Source organism: Penicillium maclennaniae, assembly GCF_028827695.1.
Source record: "Penicillium maclennaniae strain IBT 15551 chromosome Unknown utg000008l:1.0-3552695.0:1.0-3555053.0, whole genome shotgun sequence".
Lineage (NCBI taxonomy): Eukaryota > Fungi > Ascomycota > Eurotiomycetes > Eurotiales > Aspergillaceae > Penicillium > Penicillium maclennaniae.
The window spans coordinates 2,540,572-2,555,643 of NW_026623220.1; the positions used below are offsets into that span (position 1 = coordinate 2,540,572).

Here is a 15,072-nt window from a genome sequence, read left to right on the forward strand (position 1 = left end):
TTCAATAGATCTGAAAAAAAAAGAAGAGACACTCCAGTTCCGCCATGTACAGTGCAGTCTACAACCTAAAAGCTAAACTTGACCCCTTTGAGCCCTTTTCAAAATCTTAAGCTTGGGTTGCATTTTCAACTCGACCCACCATCCTCTTAGCACGACATTGCGAAGCGACTCCCGAACTTGCTCGTAGAAGTCCACTGCACGCTGGCCCCCCACCGCAGACAAAAGCTTGCGCTCAGCAGTTCCATCCGCTGGAGTTCCAGGTCTCACGATGGAAATACCAGCGAAGCCATCGACGGTGTCAGCCGTGTCCCAATGAGAATCAGGAAGCGCGGTTCGCAGTTGGATCTCATCGCTATCCTCATAATCAGGATCCGCAGATGCCTCAACAAGAATGTAATCGAATTTTTCCCAAAAGGCGCCCAAGGACTTGGTAGCTTCATCTTCGGTTTTGTCGTAGTGCCAGCCCAATGCAGCGGGTTGTTCTAAGAACCGAGTGACGCCTGTTTGGCACGCCAGATTGCCGAGATAGACGGAAGCACCATTTGCATTTCCGGCTGCCGCCTGGTCATGATAACGATGCAGTGCCTTGAGAGCATGCGCACCGGGATAGTTGGCGGCGGAGGCTGGCAGGAGCACAAGATTCGATAGGAGGAATGTTGCAAGCGTGGAAAGTACCAAGGCATAAGAAGCCATGCGAGCAACAATAGAGCGCGAGCGGTGATTCCAGAGATATCCCGCACCGAGCGAAGCTGCAGTGGTGAGAGATGGAATGACATAAATAATGAAGCGCCACTCTTTGTGGGGGATGATGCTGTACAGGGCGACGAAAGCCAGAGACGGCACGAGCAATGCGATCGCCGGCTGCCGAGTTGCGGGCTGGCGCAGAGCAACGGGAAGAGCGACGAGATATATCAATGGATTCAAAAGAAGGCGAGGCAACGCATTCACAAAGTAGAAATACCATGGATCTGTTCCCCATTCAGACGACTGGCCCGAGACAACGTTGAACAGGAAGGCTTCCAGCTCCGGCCATAGTAAACGATCCCAGAACAACGAATCAGTCATCATGGTAGCTAAAAGACCGACGAAGAGACCAAGGAGTCCTGAGTAGACAGCATCTTGGAAGAATCTGACTTGGCGAGTGATGAGCAGGAATAGCGTCTGTGTCGCAACTAGCACAGCAAGTTCCGAGCGGAATATCACGCCTGCCACGGTAAGCAGTATCAGTGACAGACGGCTTTCACCGACCCGGACCCTGCGTGGTGTGGAATCTGGGAGGAGAAACCGCATGGCTAGGGTTGTCAGCCCGAAAGCAAACATGTTGGATAGTGGCCGCGAGGCATAGTAGATGATGTGAAACTGGCTTGCTTGGAAGGCCAAATACCATGTTGCTACAATGGTCCCGAAGCTCCGCCGAACACCATGCGCGTACACGAGTAGTGCAGCTGCATTATACAGCCCTAAAATAGCTCGAGCTGTGAATGTGTTAGCTTAGTTGGCCGTTGAAGGAAAAAACAAAAGCTATCCCTACCGAGGATCTGCCGATCAATTCCCTCGCTCAAGTTAGGCAAGTATTTGGACAGTTTCGCCAGTGCTACCGCAATAGCAGTCGGTCGTGGGACTTTCGACGGGTTTGAGGGATCGGTGCCATTAGTGTAGACGCCGCCGCCAGCCATGCCGGGCGGATTGATCGCATTACTCAAGGTAATGATGGGTCGCGATAGCTTTGCAAGGATGGCAGCGCCAATCGCCGTCCGAGGCACAGCTCCCGGGAAAGCGAAGTGGTCATAATTGGTGCGGTCGACGTCAAGGACATGCACGGGGAATCCGTGGACGAGTATGTCGTGGGTGGCCTGGACGTGGAAGGACTCCTCGACTTTGGTGTACGGTGCAACAAGGAGATGAAGGAAGATCAAGAGCGGAAGAAAAAGGCCGAAAATTGCCAACACTAGGGAGAATTAGCTCTGCGCATGGAGTTTGCGTGGTGCGGACCTTACCATGTCTCATGGTGAGCGAAGTTGTTGATCCGGAGATCTGGCGCTTCCGAACCTCACTTTATCAACGTTCCTCCAACCACCTCTTGACGCGCCATGATGTTGTTCTTCGGCCTTGGGAACCTTTTCCTGGGTTGGTCTTCTGGCGAGTGCCTCTTTTGATATAAGCTAATCAATGCTCCAGTCGCCATCCTCATCATCAACTCCATCGCTATCCTGTCCGAGGATCGCTTCCTTGCTCGCAGTACGTCCTTCCGCTCCCACCCCAGTCGCATACCACCCTGTTGCGAAGCTTTCTCCGGATCTAATTCTAATGTTCTTGACTTTGACTCGTTTAGTCGGATGGGGTCGCACGTCAGCTGAGCCGGGCTTCGGCGCGACATACGACAGCACCAGCGTGAAGGCGAAGACGATTAACTTGATTGCCAGCGTACGCACAGTCATGCGGAGTAAGCTCTATCTCCCCTTTGTATTGGTCGCTGCAATATCTCTTCCTCCAATCTGCACGATATTTCTGAAAGCATGGCGTAACCTCGAGATCGATGGAAGATGTGTGGCAGCTTCGGGCACTCTAGCTAATGCGCAAATCTTCTCCAGTACCCCTTATTATCATCAACACCGTCATCATCGTTTACGAGCTTGTCCTCGGTTGATTTCCCGCACCTCCCAGTTCCTGCAGAGTCGACGTACGCGCCCAGGAGAGATGGATCGGTCCTGATTTCCGGCCCCTTGACACTGTCACTCGTGCAAAAGCAGTCTTTTAGCATTTCAGCGAGAACAAAGGCCCACATAGCCTGTCTGTTTCCCACCACAAGATATGTGGTACGAAGTACATGAGCAATAACCTATAAGAATAAGGAAGGGGTGGGACTGATAGTCTTGTCAGGACAGACTATCGGTCCGAGATAATTCACATGGCGAACCTGGTGGACTGATGCGGAGATTTTGGCCGGCTTGATTTTTACCAATTGGGCTTTTTGCAGCCGGTCTACACTTCAACTTTCGATCTCTTCCCAGTCTCTCAGCCTCATGTATATACCCGAAATGCACCTGAGTCAGAACGGTTTAGCGAAGTAGGAAGCTTGTAGGGTCTAGAGCTCCGGTATGTTGAACACACGAACACACGACTGCATGAATGATGATGTTCAGTCTGGATACTCCTATTTCGGATATCTAGAGATCATATATGCATGAAATTCTGGATCCCTCGGACCAAAGGAGATGATCCAAATGGGCCTAGTAGGCAAGTTGATAAGTGGGCAACAGACTTTTCCCCTACTAGCCGAATAACTCCGAGTGGAGGTGAGTCCCCAAGCACGAGGGTCTCGGTCATTAGTGCATCTTGGACTTGGGCGGGTCAAAAGGGGCTTTTTTCCCCATCGGGCGAATCAATGCCCTGAACTATACCTCAGTTGCCGATCAGGTTTAGTCGATCCTTGTGTTTCTCGATCTACTGCAAATTAGAATCTAGAACCAAAATCTAAAAGAACTTCTTGCCCCTGAAGAAACTGTCATTCTCAGAATTAAACACATCGCATCTTACTTCTACGTGGGCGGATTTTTGAGCTACTCAGCCGCCCAAAATGGATGAGAAACATCCTATTGTATATCCTCTCCATGGTCTGGATGATACTCTACTCTACCGTGCTCTCATCAGCCGATTAATGCGCTTCAATGACGTGCTCGACGCTGATAAGCTACACGAGGCTCTGCTAGGGCTGTTCGAAATTGGAGATTGGAGGAAGCTCGGAGGTCGGCTCAGGGTCAAGGTAAATAGATACGAAACAGCTGGTTCAAGGGGACAGTGGTGGACTGACGAATAAATTAGCAAAACGGCAAGCTCGAGATTCATGTCCCGCAGACATTCACAGAAGAGCAGCGGCCCGTGGCATTCGCCCACGATGTTTTTGATATGAGAATTGAGGAGCATCCGGTAGCTGGTCAACTTCCTACGCCAACCGATGGCCCGTCAATTCAGCCGATCTCGTCTCTCGATCTTCGCTCCTTTGTCGTACGCTGGCCAGACCACCCAACGACCATTGACGAAATGATACAGATGGATGCACCGCAACTGTCATTGCATGTTAGCTCTTTCAACAACGCAACTCTTGTCGCACTCACCTGGCCGCATACGATGATGGACGCTGTGGGTATTCAAGCATTACTGCATGCATGGTCACTGGTGCTAGCCGGTCGTGAGGATGAAGTTGCCCCGGTGTTTGGCGCACATAAAGATGTTCTTGAGACTATAGAAAGCTCCCATGAAGACAAGCAAGAAAATTTTGGGCCGGACGAACAGCGAATGACGGGGATGGGCAAGCTGAAATTCATATTCCATAATCTGTGGGATAGATTATGGAATCCTCGCTGGGAACGCCGGGCTATTTATCTTCCAAAGGATATCTTCTTCCGGCTGAAGGCTCGAGTTCAGGATGAAGCCGCCTTGAGTACGAGTAGGGAGAAGCCCTTTGTCAGCGATAACGACACACTGACGGCGTGGGTCACTCGCGCCATGGCCACTTCTATGCCCAGCCCACGCCCGGTGACCGCAGTGATCTTCTCAAATGCTCGATTCCGCCTTCCACTGCTCCTCGAATCGACAGGTGTCTACCTTCAGAACATGGTACTGGCGGGGCTCGCATTCTTCCCGGCCGAGCTTGCTAGAGGACCTCTTGGACCGATTGCACTCAGTAACCGACGTCACATTGCTGCGCAGGGCACAGTTCAGCAGACCTTGGCGATGCTGAGGACGATGCGCCAGGATATCGCCTCCGACAAGACACCAAACCTGTTTTACGGCGAGCCACACGCTAGCGTGCTGTTTGTCAACAATGTGAATAAGTTGGACCTGATCAAAGCTCCGAACTTTGGTCCCGCAGTCCTGCGCCAAGGTGATGGAGACGAGTCAAGGATTAATCCGCCAGGCACGATGTTGATATATCATAACTATACCATCAAACCGCTTGTGGGCGGGATCAATGCTGTTTGGATGCTTGGTAAAGACTATGGTGGAAACTATTGGCTCGAAGGGAATTTCTTACCGCGAACATGGGCGTTGCTGGAGGAAGAATTAAAGGCACTGGAAGACACTGTTTGAATGATACCCGCATGTGATATGGCTTTCTTGTGTATATTCTTTTTGCTTTTCTGAATCGAGCTGCTTGGTACCTGATTGTTAGAGCACTGGACCCAGTAGCTATCAATCTATGTCTTCTATTGGACTGGAGGTTACCAAATATATAAAATATGTTCAATCAAGTAACTAGATGTGCGTTGACTGGCCTATTTCCATGGCCATTCAGTAGTCTAAATAACCTAGACACTAACACAACCACCACTGGGACATCTGAACTTGCTATTTTGATTACTCCATGCATTGGATGATGAGGGTGCCGACGGTCGTAAACAACGGAGAGGCCATTTAGACGGTAGACACCACTGGAAGAATGCAATGTGTGGACAGAGGGTGAAGCAAGTGTGGAGGATGCCGTCCACAACTTCCAAGATGCAGGTAAGGGCAATCGACCCGGAGGGAGTGTTGGGTGGTACCAGAGTAGTGATATTCCGGAAATTTGTATGATTACAAAAGAGAAGAATGCACGCCACACGCAGTAGGAACAGGTTTTCAGTACTTGTCGATGGAACCACTATCATAATTCGTGCCCGGGCGGTGATCATTCGAGATACCACGATGGCCAGTCACATCGCGACAATCACCCCAACGACGAGGGGTTTTGTGGATGGTACCAAACGGGTCGTGTGGCCGGGGTACTCCTTGAGATCATCGTACAATGTGTTCCCTTTGAAAATAATACTCGACATGTTTTTCACCCTTCACTCGGACAGTGTTGGGTCCGTTCAGATTGCCTAGAATCAGGTGAGAATAACTGTAAGAGAGGTACTCCTTAACCGCATTAAGATTGCGAAGACAAGACAGGGAAACATGCAAAATAGTTCCATGTTCGCTAAGAAGGCGTCGAGAAAAACGCCACATCCCGAACCCAGCGCCAGATATTGCAAAGATCAAACGCCCTTTTGGCATGGGTCACCCATCAACGTAGCTATCATGCCAACGTAATTGTTACAAAGAGAAGAGACCCGGTAAGCTCTGGAAACAACAGGAAACAGCAAAAAGATATAGCCATAATCCACGGTCGAAGAGTCTAAGAAGACAGGTCCGTGGAGAGATAACCCTCGACATGAGGGATCCACGGGAGAATGGGAAAAGAACGACGGCGCATATCATAATAAAAAACAGAAAGATGATGATACATCCACGGAAGCTATGTTCAGAAGCAAAGCAGATTGGCGCTTGTATGTGCATGAATGTGGGGTATCTCCGTGAAATCCAAGACTCTGGGTAAATGCAAGAAAAGATAATGCTTCCTGGAATACACGGGGCAGCTAGGATTTCTTGAGGCTGAGTGACCTCCAACGTCCGGTTTTCTCGAGTTTGTTGTCCTTGGCGGCGGGTGGGCTATTTCGTGAAACTAGCTTGGGGTTCGCGAGGGAAAAAGAATCCTTCGGAGAGAGCGGAGATTGAACAGGCTCTTCGTGGTGAGGTGCTTCGGGGACTGGCGTCGGGATCGGTGGCAGATCCGATGTTGAGACGCGAGGCTCCTTGTCCTTGCCCAGTCTTGAGCTTGAGACTTCGGCTTCCACGTCTTAAGAAACTGAGTTTCCTCGGCGACCCAATCTCAGGGCCAAGTTCAGAGCCATCGCTGTTCTTTGCCATCTCGGCTTCGCTGGCTTTGACGGCCCGTCTGAAATCCTCGGCTTCGCGTCTCTCATTCATCAGTTGTCTAGCTTGTTGCAGATCGGCTTCTTTGCGACGGAGCTTATCAGCCCGCTCTCGCTCTTTTTCGGCCTTTTCTTTCTCCTTTTCTAATGCCTTGCGCTCCTTCTCCTCCTTCGCCTTTTCTTTGCGAGACTGTACGTCGCTCTTCTTCGGACTCAGAGGAGGAGGCTGTTCGTCCGGGATTGGAGGCAGTGGTGGCTGAGGTGATGAGACGGGCTGTGGAACCTCCGCCTCCGCCTCGGGCGCTTCGGGATGCGTGGACATTTGAGGGGCAGTGGGGATTCGGTGAATGCCATTTATGCGGTTCGGGTTCTCAGATGGCACTTGAGAGGCACTGTGGACGTGGGACAGACCGGATGACAAGGGGTATCCATTGGTCTTCCCGGCCTCTCCGTTCTCAACCGGCACTGTCGAATTGGCCTGATCCTCTTGGGCTTGCTCTCGGAGCACAGCTTCGAGGGTAGTCTCCTGATAGAAAAGGACGTATGCACAGGCCAGGCCAGGTCGATCGCCAAAGAAGTTGCGCACATAATTCTTGTCCACCGGTTCCACCAGCTCATCGTCAAAGAGCAGCCAGCCGCGATCTTCAGTCTTGATGATAGCGACGTAATGGCCGTGATAAGGCCCTCCACCGATGTGAACAACCACAGCGTACAATTCATAAAGTCGATCTGGGTCCTCAGCGTCGTCCGTGGTATTGAATAGCCGTAAATGATATGGGTAGACGACGCGGTGGAACAACTTCTGTAACCGCTGCAAGTCCTCCGTATACTTGAAGCGTTTTAAATGCAAAGCCAACACACGAGGCAGTCGCTTGATCTTCATTCGCTTCTCGGCTTCCTGAAGCCCTCCACAGTTATCACAATGAAACTTATTCCGCTCACAAAGCATTTCTTCGGCTGAGAACTTTCGGAGACAGGATGTCACCGACGAGTGCTGCTCAAGATCCACCGAAAGATCCAAGAAGACCTCGTCACGTTGGGAGACCTTCTCACAGGTCAAGCATTTGGTCTCGGACGTCAACGTCCCTTCAAATAATTCGTGAACCCATCTCGTGGTGTTAGGTGATTTAGAACCCGAGCTAGGGGTCATTGTGCTTAGAGAATCGACGCTTTCTGACGGCGGAAGGGCTTTTTCCGCAAAGTTCTGCTTTGTTGCCTCAGCCTCCACATTCGCCACAACCTCGTTCAGTAGTAAGTTCAAGAACTCGTGGGCATCCTGATGCATGGCCGTCCGGAACATCTCATGCTCCCGTCGCAAGACATCCAAAAATTGCTGTGGTCGGATGACACCGATTCGAGACTGACTGCCGACCAAAGATTCAAAAATGTCCTTCAACGAGGTGAAGAGGGACTCGGACATGCCATAACTCATGGCATTGTTCTTTGTTTCCAATATCGGGAGAGTTTGAAGGGCCACCTTCTTCTTGTATTCCGGCGAATCTTTATCCTCCGGTTTCTGTGGTTGGTTGGGCGTCACGCCGGCCTGGCGGGCGGATGGCGATGCCGCTGCCTGGACCTTCTGCTTGGCGGCCTGCGCCTCGGCTTCTAGGTGTGCATTGGGGTTTGGGAATCGCAGGTTCTTGGCGAGGGCGGCCTCAAGACTCTCTAGTGGCGTGCGCTGGGGGTAGTTGATCACGGCCTCGCGGAAGGGAACGGAATAGTATAGACATTGTAGGATCGAATTGCAGTAGCAAGTATTGCCGTACTGGCGCGCACGTCATGGTCAGCGGGGCTTAACTAACGAGACCACCGGAACGACTCACGTTTTCCATGCCGAAGAACTTGTCGCTACCATCGCCACGTATAGGACCCATGTCTTGCAAACGCTTCTCCAGCGGGGTTATCTGTGGCGTCTGGAGGTCTTTCTTGACCGGCAGCGTGGCGGGCGAAGGGGTGTTCGACGCCTGTGTCAGGAAAGATAGTCAGTTCCCATGATATTCACAATACTCGGGAGGGTGCACCCAGGGTGCCCCGGCGAGGAGGGATGATGCTCGTAGGGATGAAGAGCGGCTTACCCCATTGCCTCGCGAGCCGATGCCGAAGAGCCCCTTCATCGTGGGAGAGTGTCCTCGTGGGGCACAGGCTGCATGGAGGAATCACTCGAGATTGACAGTTACCGATGATAGGCAGAGGTGGACATGAGAGGGTGGGCAGTTTTTCGAATTCGCGTTCGAGTCAAGTCAAGTCGGAGAAGTCGGAAACGGCTCCAGAAACGTTGAGTCGCGGAGAGCGTCCGGGGAACGGCACGGCACTAGGCAGGAACCGCGGGGCTTGGACTCGGTGAGGGGATCGGGACAGAGGAATGAGGAGAGATATGTGGCGTCCAGCAATACGGTGTGAGGTGGAGGTGTGAAAGAGAGAGAGAGAGAGAGGGAGTGTGTGTGTGTGAGTGAAAGAGTGCTCGGGAAGAGCGACTTATCTACATCAGACCCGCCCCGTCTTATTTCGCGCGGAAACGTCCAGAAAAGGCCTCCGCATTAAGGCTTCCACCCGACCAGTCAGGGCCGTCACCAAACCATTCTCGATGAACTCCAAACCCAAAACCCGAAATGCCGCGCTCGAGCCACGTGGAGTTCTAAGGCAGGTACTGGCCCAATCGCTGATTTTCCCGTGCACAACCTTCGTGATGATGCCTTCGTGTGCGCCGGCTATATCGAAGCATAACAAGAGGGGGAACTGAGTGCCCTTGCCATTGGTGTTGCCGCTTCGGCATTTCCCCAGTGGAGGCGACCTTCTCCACGACCATGGAACAGGCATCTCTTTACGACTTCGGCGTGACGGGGTCCAGAGTTCCAATTCCCCCAACCGTTCCCCCAACCGTTTGGCGAGACGATTGGCTATATTACGTTTGGCGCTCACAGACCATGTCTCCGCCCCTCGCATGGCGTGTCAACAATGACCAATGACCAATCTCGACGTGGGGAAAGCTGGTGGCGCGTGGAGTCCTCCCCCGACTGATCGCAAGACACAGACTTTGATCTATGACCACGAGGTTTGAATCCGGGGCAAAAGATCTGGGGAGGCCAGTATCGAACCATCACAACATCAAAGCCAGGTTCTCGGCCGCGCGGCCCGGGCACCCAGATTATCGGACATCACATAGTGCGCCCGCAGTCAATATTAATAAGGCTCCTTGCGGGGCCCGGCTGCACGCGCTAACCGATGAGACACAGGACCGTGGTGTGTACCCCTATATACCCATCGCAGGGATCGCCTCATCCCTCCCATTCACACTGGGGTCTGAACGCCCGACTGGGGATGATCCGGTCCTTATTGGTGGCCCGAGGGGCCAGACGAAGGCGAAGGCGAGGGCGAAGGAGAGCTGGATACGGGCCAAGGCTGATGCAGATGCCACACTAGCCATGACCGCGACCCACGACCGGGGAGGGGGGAAATGGCTACGGCTCAGCTCCGAGTACATCACAGTGGGGTGGCATGGTCGGTTTCCTGGAAGCTCTAGACGGAGATGCTTCCAGTGAATATGGCTTAGTTGGGGGGGTGCGGTGGATGTCTTGGCCGCGCTTGGCCCGAGTTGACATTTACCCTCTTGCAGTAGGTCCTTAGCTACTTTGGAGACAACCGGATATACGCCTCCACTGATAAGTGATTCTCCATGACGTCGCTCCATTGTTTGTAGCGGTGCTCATCAATGCTGATGATTCAGCTGTGTGATTGCTTAGGCATTCTTGACCTCTCGATGTGCTTCTCTCCTGCGAACAGTGAATATTGAACTGCACTGGAAAAACGGTCCAGCGATGCCCGGCAAGCCGTTTTGTATGCCGAAAGTCTATAACACCAATATCATGACATCAATGTATACTACTTATTTAATTGCTATTCATTCAATTAGTCAAGCTTCATTAAGGTCCCCTAACCACACATCGCCAATCGTTCAATCTACATGGGAACAATACAGCAATATCGGATAAACTCCGCGGATAAACTCGCCCGAAGCAGGAAGATGGCCCGTTCCAAATTCGCTGGCCTTTTTTCGTTGCAGTCCATTCGCGTTTGCTTTTATGCCGTCCATCCATATTGCCATACGCTCAACACGACGAGCAGTTGCAGACACTATCCGCGCGCGTCCTGTGGCCTGTCTGACTCATTTGCCTGCCCAAAGCCTGCGTGCGACCTCGAATCAAATTCGTCTCCGAGCCCCCACCATCCCCCACCATCAAATCTATCCCCGCCCTCGATACTTTTCTTCAATTCCTCCTCGCTCCTGTGAAATCGATACAATGCCCAAGGATAAGGTCTCTTTCAACCTCAAAACCCCCAAGGGGACCAAGGATTGGTGCGGCTCCGACGCCCTCCTCCGTGACCGCATCTTTACCACCATCGCCGACGTCTTCAAGCGCCATGGCGGGACTGCCCTCGATACCCCCGTTTTTGAGCTGCGCGAGATCCTGGCTGGTAAGTATGGCGAGGATTCCAAGCTCATCTACGATCTGAAGGACCAGGGTGGTGAAATTTGCTCCCTACGCTACGACTTGACCGTTCCTTTTGCCCGCTGGCTCGCGATGAACCCCGACGTACGCAGCATCAAGCGTTACCACATCGCCAAGGTCTATCGCCGAGACCAGCCCGCCATCAGCAAGGGCCGCATGCGCGAGTTCTATCAGTGCGACTTCGATATCGCTGGTGCGTTCGACCCAATGGTGCCTGACGCCGAGGTGCTGCGAATCGTTAGCGAGGTCTTCGAGGAGTTGGGCTGGAACGGTCGCTACACCATCAAGCTGAACCACCGCAAGATTTTGGACGGTGTGTTCCAGGTCTGCGGTGTGCCTGAGGATAAGATTCGTCCTATCTCGAGTGCCGTCGATAAGCTGGACAAGATGCCCTGGGCGGATGTACGCAAGGAGATGGTCGACGAGAAAGGTCTGGACGGTGCCGTTGCGGACCGTATTGAGGGCTATGTCATGAACAAGGGTAGCCGCGAGCTGCTGGAGAAGCTGCTGCAGGACGAGAATCTCACTGCCAACGCCTCGGCCAAGGCCGGTCTGGATGACATGGCTTTGATGATGGAATACCTGGATGCTTTCGGCGTTCTGGACAAGATCTCCTTTGACATGTCACTGGCGCGTGGATTGGATTACTACACCGGTGTGATCTACGAGGTTGTCACCGAGGGCTCAGCACCCGCTGTGCAGGCGGGCGACGCCGAGGCCATCAAGTCCCAGAAGTCCAGCAAGAAGGATAAGAAGAACGATGATGATGACCGCTCAAATGACCCCACTCTGGGTGTTGGCAGTGTTGCTGCCGGTGGTCGCTACGATAACCTGGTGGGCATGTTTATGCCCAAGGCTCAGATTCCCTGTGTCGGTATCTCTTTCGGTGTCGACCGTATCTTCTCCATCACAAAGGCACGCCTTGAGCGTGAGCAAAAAGCCGACGCTTTCCGCAGCAGCGAGGTCGATGCCTATGTCATGGCTTTCGGTGGTAAGGGTTTCACTGGTATGCTCAAGGAGCGTATGGAGGTCGCCCAGAAGCTGTGGCAGGCCGGGATTAAGGTACACTATCACTCTTGCCTCCTCCAATGTGACATACACTAACACTTCCCAGGCTGAATTTTCCTACAAGGTGAAGCCCAAGCTGCCCCAACAGTTCAAGGCCGCCGAACAAGGCGGTGTCCCCTTCGCCGTCATCCTCGGCGAGGAGGAGCTGAAGGCCGGCAAGGTCCGTATCAAGGGAAATGGGTCTCCCCGAAGGCCACGCGGAGAAGGAAGGTGTCGAAGTCGACATTGCCCAGCTTGCCGACGAGCTCCAACAGCGCCTTGCCAACAAGCCCTCTGCTTCCGGCGCCACTTTGGCAGAGCAGTTGGGTGGTGTCAAGATTAGCGCCTGAGATGACTTGATGCAGGCGTTTTCTCGTTTCCTTTGTTCGGCTACGGTTAGCATTACATTCTTGTTTCCTTGTTCTACACAAAATACATAGACGCATCCGGTTATAAGAGCATTTGAGCCGGGAGGCTTAAAAGTCTGGGATATACTAGCGGATTCGTGAATACCCAATACCATTTCTCGACATTGATCTAATTCTCTTCTCAAGATGCCATGCCAGGTGGTTCGATGGACCTATAATATCTTACTTTTCAAAAGCAGAACGGTCTGTAAGAATATTCGTGGTTGATCCAATGCCTGGACATTTGAAGAAGAGGAAACTAAATATACACTATGGACACAAGACAACACCCATTTTAATACCCCTCAGCATTCTTCATCAAGAATGACTTGACAAACGGCAACTTGTCAATAACATTCAGACCCAGACTGCGCGCCCAGGTGATGGGGCCCTGCCCAGGGATGGTATACATCTTATGCAAAAGATCACAAGCACCGCCGATCTTCGCATTAGGGAGGTAGCGTTCCGAAGAGTATCGCTCAAGGGTAAGAAGATCACCGATATCCATGCCATGGGAAACGGCATACTCGATTGTCCGCGAAAGAGAAGCCACATCCGCCAGGCCAAGGTTCAGGCCTTGTCCAGCCAGAGGGTGGATGACGTGAGCGGCGTCGCCGACGAGTGCGACCCGAGGCGAGATATACTGTGATGCATGGCGGAAGCGCAGTGGGAAGAGGCGATAGTGCCTTGCTGCACGGCAATAGCGGAGGGTGGGGTTTGTGATGGGAGGGGAGTGTGCTGCACGCGCCAGGCAAGCTCGTCTTCGTGAGACATATGCTCGGAGTTGGAGATGCCCATCATGTATTTCAGGTCTGTCATGGATAATCGGAAAGCGGCGTTGACCATGGCCAGGAAGGCAGATTGGGAGAGCGATTTCAGGTACGCGGCGTGCTCGGGTGTCGTTGACCAGACTAGTGTGGCGTGGTTATTTGGGAGTGGAAGGAGCGCAATGGGTCCACCAAGGGCGGGCAGGAAACGCTGGTAAGCTGTGCGCAGGTTTGCTGGGAAGGGAGGTGTAGCGAGGTCTGCAAGCGAGAGAGTTGCGACGATGCCGTGACGGTTGTAGTCCCAACCCTGGGTGGTGATATCGGCGAAGGAGCGCACAGGACTGTTAATTCCGTCCGCGCCAACTAGCAATCTTGCTGCAATGCGGGATGGTTCCTTGGCCTCTGACCCCAGTCCGGTAGGCTTTACGGAGAGAATTGGCCAAGCGGAAAGGTCAGGCCCAGCAGTCTGAAGATCGGTTCCGTTCTCAATAGAGGCGACAGTGGTATTCGAGAAGAGCGTTAGACCATCGTCGCCCGAGGCGGCGATACGACGGAGAAGGGCACGCACAAGATTTGAATTCTCGGTCATGGTTGCGACTGTGCGCATATCTTCGAATGCACTTGTATCCCAGGAATGGTCAAACGATATTCGTGATCCGGTCTCGCCATCCCACACCTGCATCTCCTGGTATTCCTGTACACGACTGACATCAAGGTGCTCCCACGCGCCAATCTTGCGCAGGAAAGAAGCAGAAGACGGGGTCAAGCTGCTAACCCGATTGGAGAACTGGTCTGATGGCATGTTCCATGCCTGGGCCTTGTTGAGATCCTGGCTTTCGACCAGGGCGACCTTAAGTTTCGATGTGATAGGGGAAGCACCTGTATTGATAGTCATATGTTAGAATGAATTTTCCAAAAGCTTCATTTGAGCTCCTTGAGTGACGTACGGAGTGCAGCCAAAAGACCCAGGCCCGCCGGACCACCCCCGACGCAGACTACGTCGTAGATGTCGGGAATTTGATCAATTTTAGTGCCAAATCGTCGTCGACCACCGCCAACGCCATGGCGGCAAGATGCGCAAACGTATGGCCGCAATGCGACTCTTGTAATTGGGCGCATTATGTCTGGGAATTGGAGTGACGAGGAAAGTCGGATGGTTAAGGATGAGGGATGTCCGCTGTGCAAACACGTCAAACACGATCTACACACGATAACGGGGCAACCTCTCTATAGTACAGGAAGAGATGAACAAATGCTCTGCGTTTTCCATGGGCAAGGTGCTACTCTTAAAACGCACGATGAAAATAGATTATCATGGGCTTGGATTATCTGGAAGCGTTGTTGATAGAAGGGATCGCGCCTGCGTTGAGTAATCAACCTTGGTCCACCACTGAGGACTTCTGCAAAATTCCATCATGAACGTGTACACCTTGGATGACAGGCCCAACTTTAATTTCTTGACAGAAATGATTATTCTCTTGACTGGGGTCATGTACTCTGTTATTGAAGGTTTGATTGCCAGTCCCTTATTTCCAATGACTAAATCTGGACAACACCCAGCGGACTCTCACAATGTATGACCTGGCATCAGAGGGTCTGGAGTAGAGAC

The 15,072-nt window shown here is 52.5% G+C and overlaps 7 protein-coding genes across 7 annotated transcripts; 4 read left to right on the forward strand and 3 right to left on the reverse strand.

Moving 5' to 3' along the window:
- Positions 1 to 72: 72 nt before the first annotated feature.
- Positions 73 to 2,007, reverse strand: N7477_009919 (dolichyl-P-Man:Man(7)GlcNAc(2)-PP-dolichol alpha-1,6-mannosyltransferase; the record flags this gene model as incomplete). Its single annotated transcript, XM_056971580.1, has 3 exons — positions 73 to 1,490; positions 1,532 to 1,948; positions 1,998 to 2,007. 3 exons carry the CDS (start codon positions 2,005 to 2,007, stop codon positions 73 to 75), a joined length of 1,845 nt encoding a protein of 614 aa, XP_056818559.1.
- Positions 2,008 to 2,093: 86 nt separating this feature from the next.
- N7477_009920 (YOS1 family protein) lies at positions 2,094 to 2,647 on the forward strand (the record flags this gene model as incomplete). Its single annotated transcript, XM_056971581.1, has 4 exons — positions 2,094 to 2,127; positions 2,179 to 2,238; positions 2,333 to 2,443; positions 2,592 to 2,647. The coding sequence occupies 4 exons, from the start codon at positions 2,094 to 2,096 to the stop codon at positions 2,645 to 2,647; spliced, it is 261 nt and encodes an 86-aa protein (XP_056818560.1).
- Positions 2,648 to 3,577: 930 nt separating this feature from the next.
- Positions 3,578 to 5,091, forward strand: N7477_009921 (transcriptional regulator sdnM; the record flags this gene model as incomplete). Its single annotated transcript, XM_056971582.1, has 2 exons — positions 3,578 to 3,763; positions 3,823 to 5,091. 2 exons carry the CDS (start codon positions 3,578 to 3,580, stop codon positions 5,089 to 5,091), a joined length of 1,455 nt encoding a protein of 484 aa, XP_056818561.1.
- Positions 5,092 to 6,471: 1,380 nt separating this feature from the next.
- On the reverse strand, positions 6,472 to 8,848 carry creB (uncharacterized protein; the record flags this gene model as incomplete). Its single annotated transcript, XM_056971583.1, has 3 exons — positions 6,472 to 8,499; positions 8,558 to 8,698; positions 8,756 to 8,848. 3 exons carry the CDS (start codon positions 8,846 to 8,848, stop codon positions 6,472 to 6,474), a joined length of 2,262 nt encoding a protein of 753 aa, XP_056818562.1.
- A 927-nt stretch (positions 8,849 to 9,775) lies between these two features.
- N7477_009923 (uncharacterized protein) lies at positions 9,776 to 10,273 on the forward strand (the record flags this gene model as incomplete). The annotated part of the gene is made up of 1 exon (XM_056971584.1): positions 9,776 to 10,273. One exon carries the CDS (start codon positions 9,776 to 9,778, stop codon positions 10,271 to 10,273), a length of 498 nt encoding a protein of 165 aa, XP_056818563.1.
- A 540-nt stretch (positions 10,274 to 10,813) lies between these two features.
- Positions 10,814 to 12,639, forward strand: N7477_009924 (histidine--tRNA ligase; the record flags this gene model as incomplete). Its single annotated transcript, XM_056971585.1, has 3 exons — positions 10,814 to 12,304; positions 12,357 to 12,474; positions 12,503 to 12,639. The coding sequence occupies 3 exons, from the start codon at positions 10,814 to 10,816 to the stop codon at positions 12,637 to 12,639; spliced, it is 1,746 nt and encodes a 581-aa protein (XP_056818564.1).
- Positions 12,640 to 12,991: 352 nt separating this feature from the next.
- Positions 12,992 to 14,582, reverse strand: N7477_009925 (putative ubiquinone biosynthesis monooxgenase (Coq6); the record flags this gene model as incomplete). Its single annotated transcript, XM_056971586.1, has 3 exons — positions 12,992 to 13,339; positions 13,393 to 14,342; positions 14,411 to 14,582. 3 exons carry the CDS (start codon positions 14,580 to 14,582, stop codon positions 12,992 to 12,994), a joined length of 1,470 nt encoding a protein of 489 aa, XP_056818565.1.
- Positions 14,583 to 15,072: the final 490 nt, after the last annotated feature.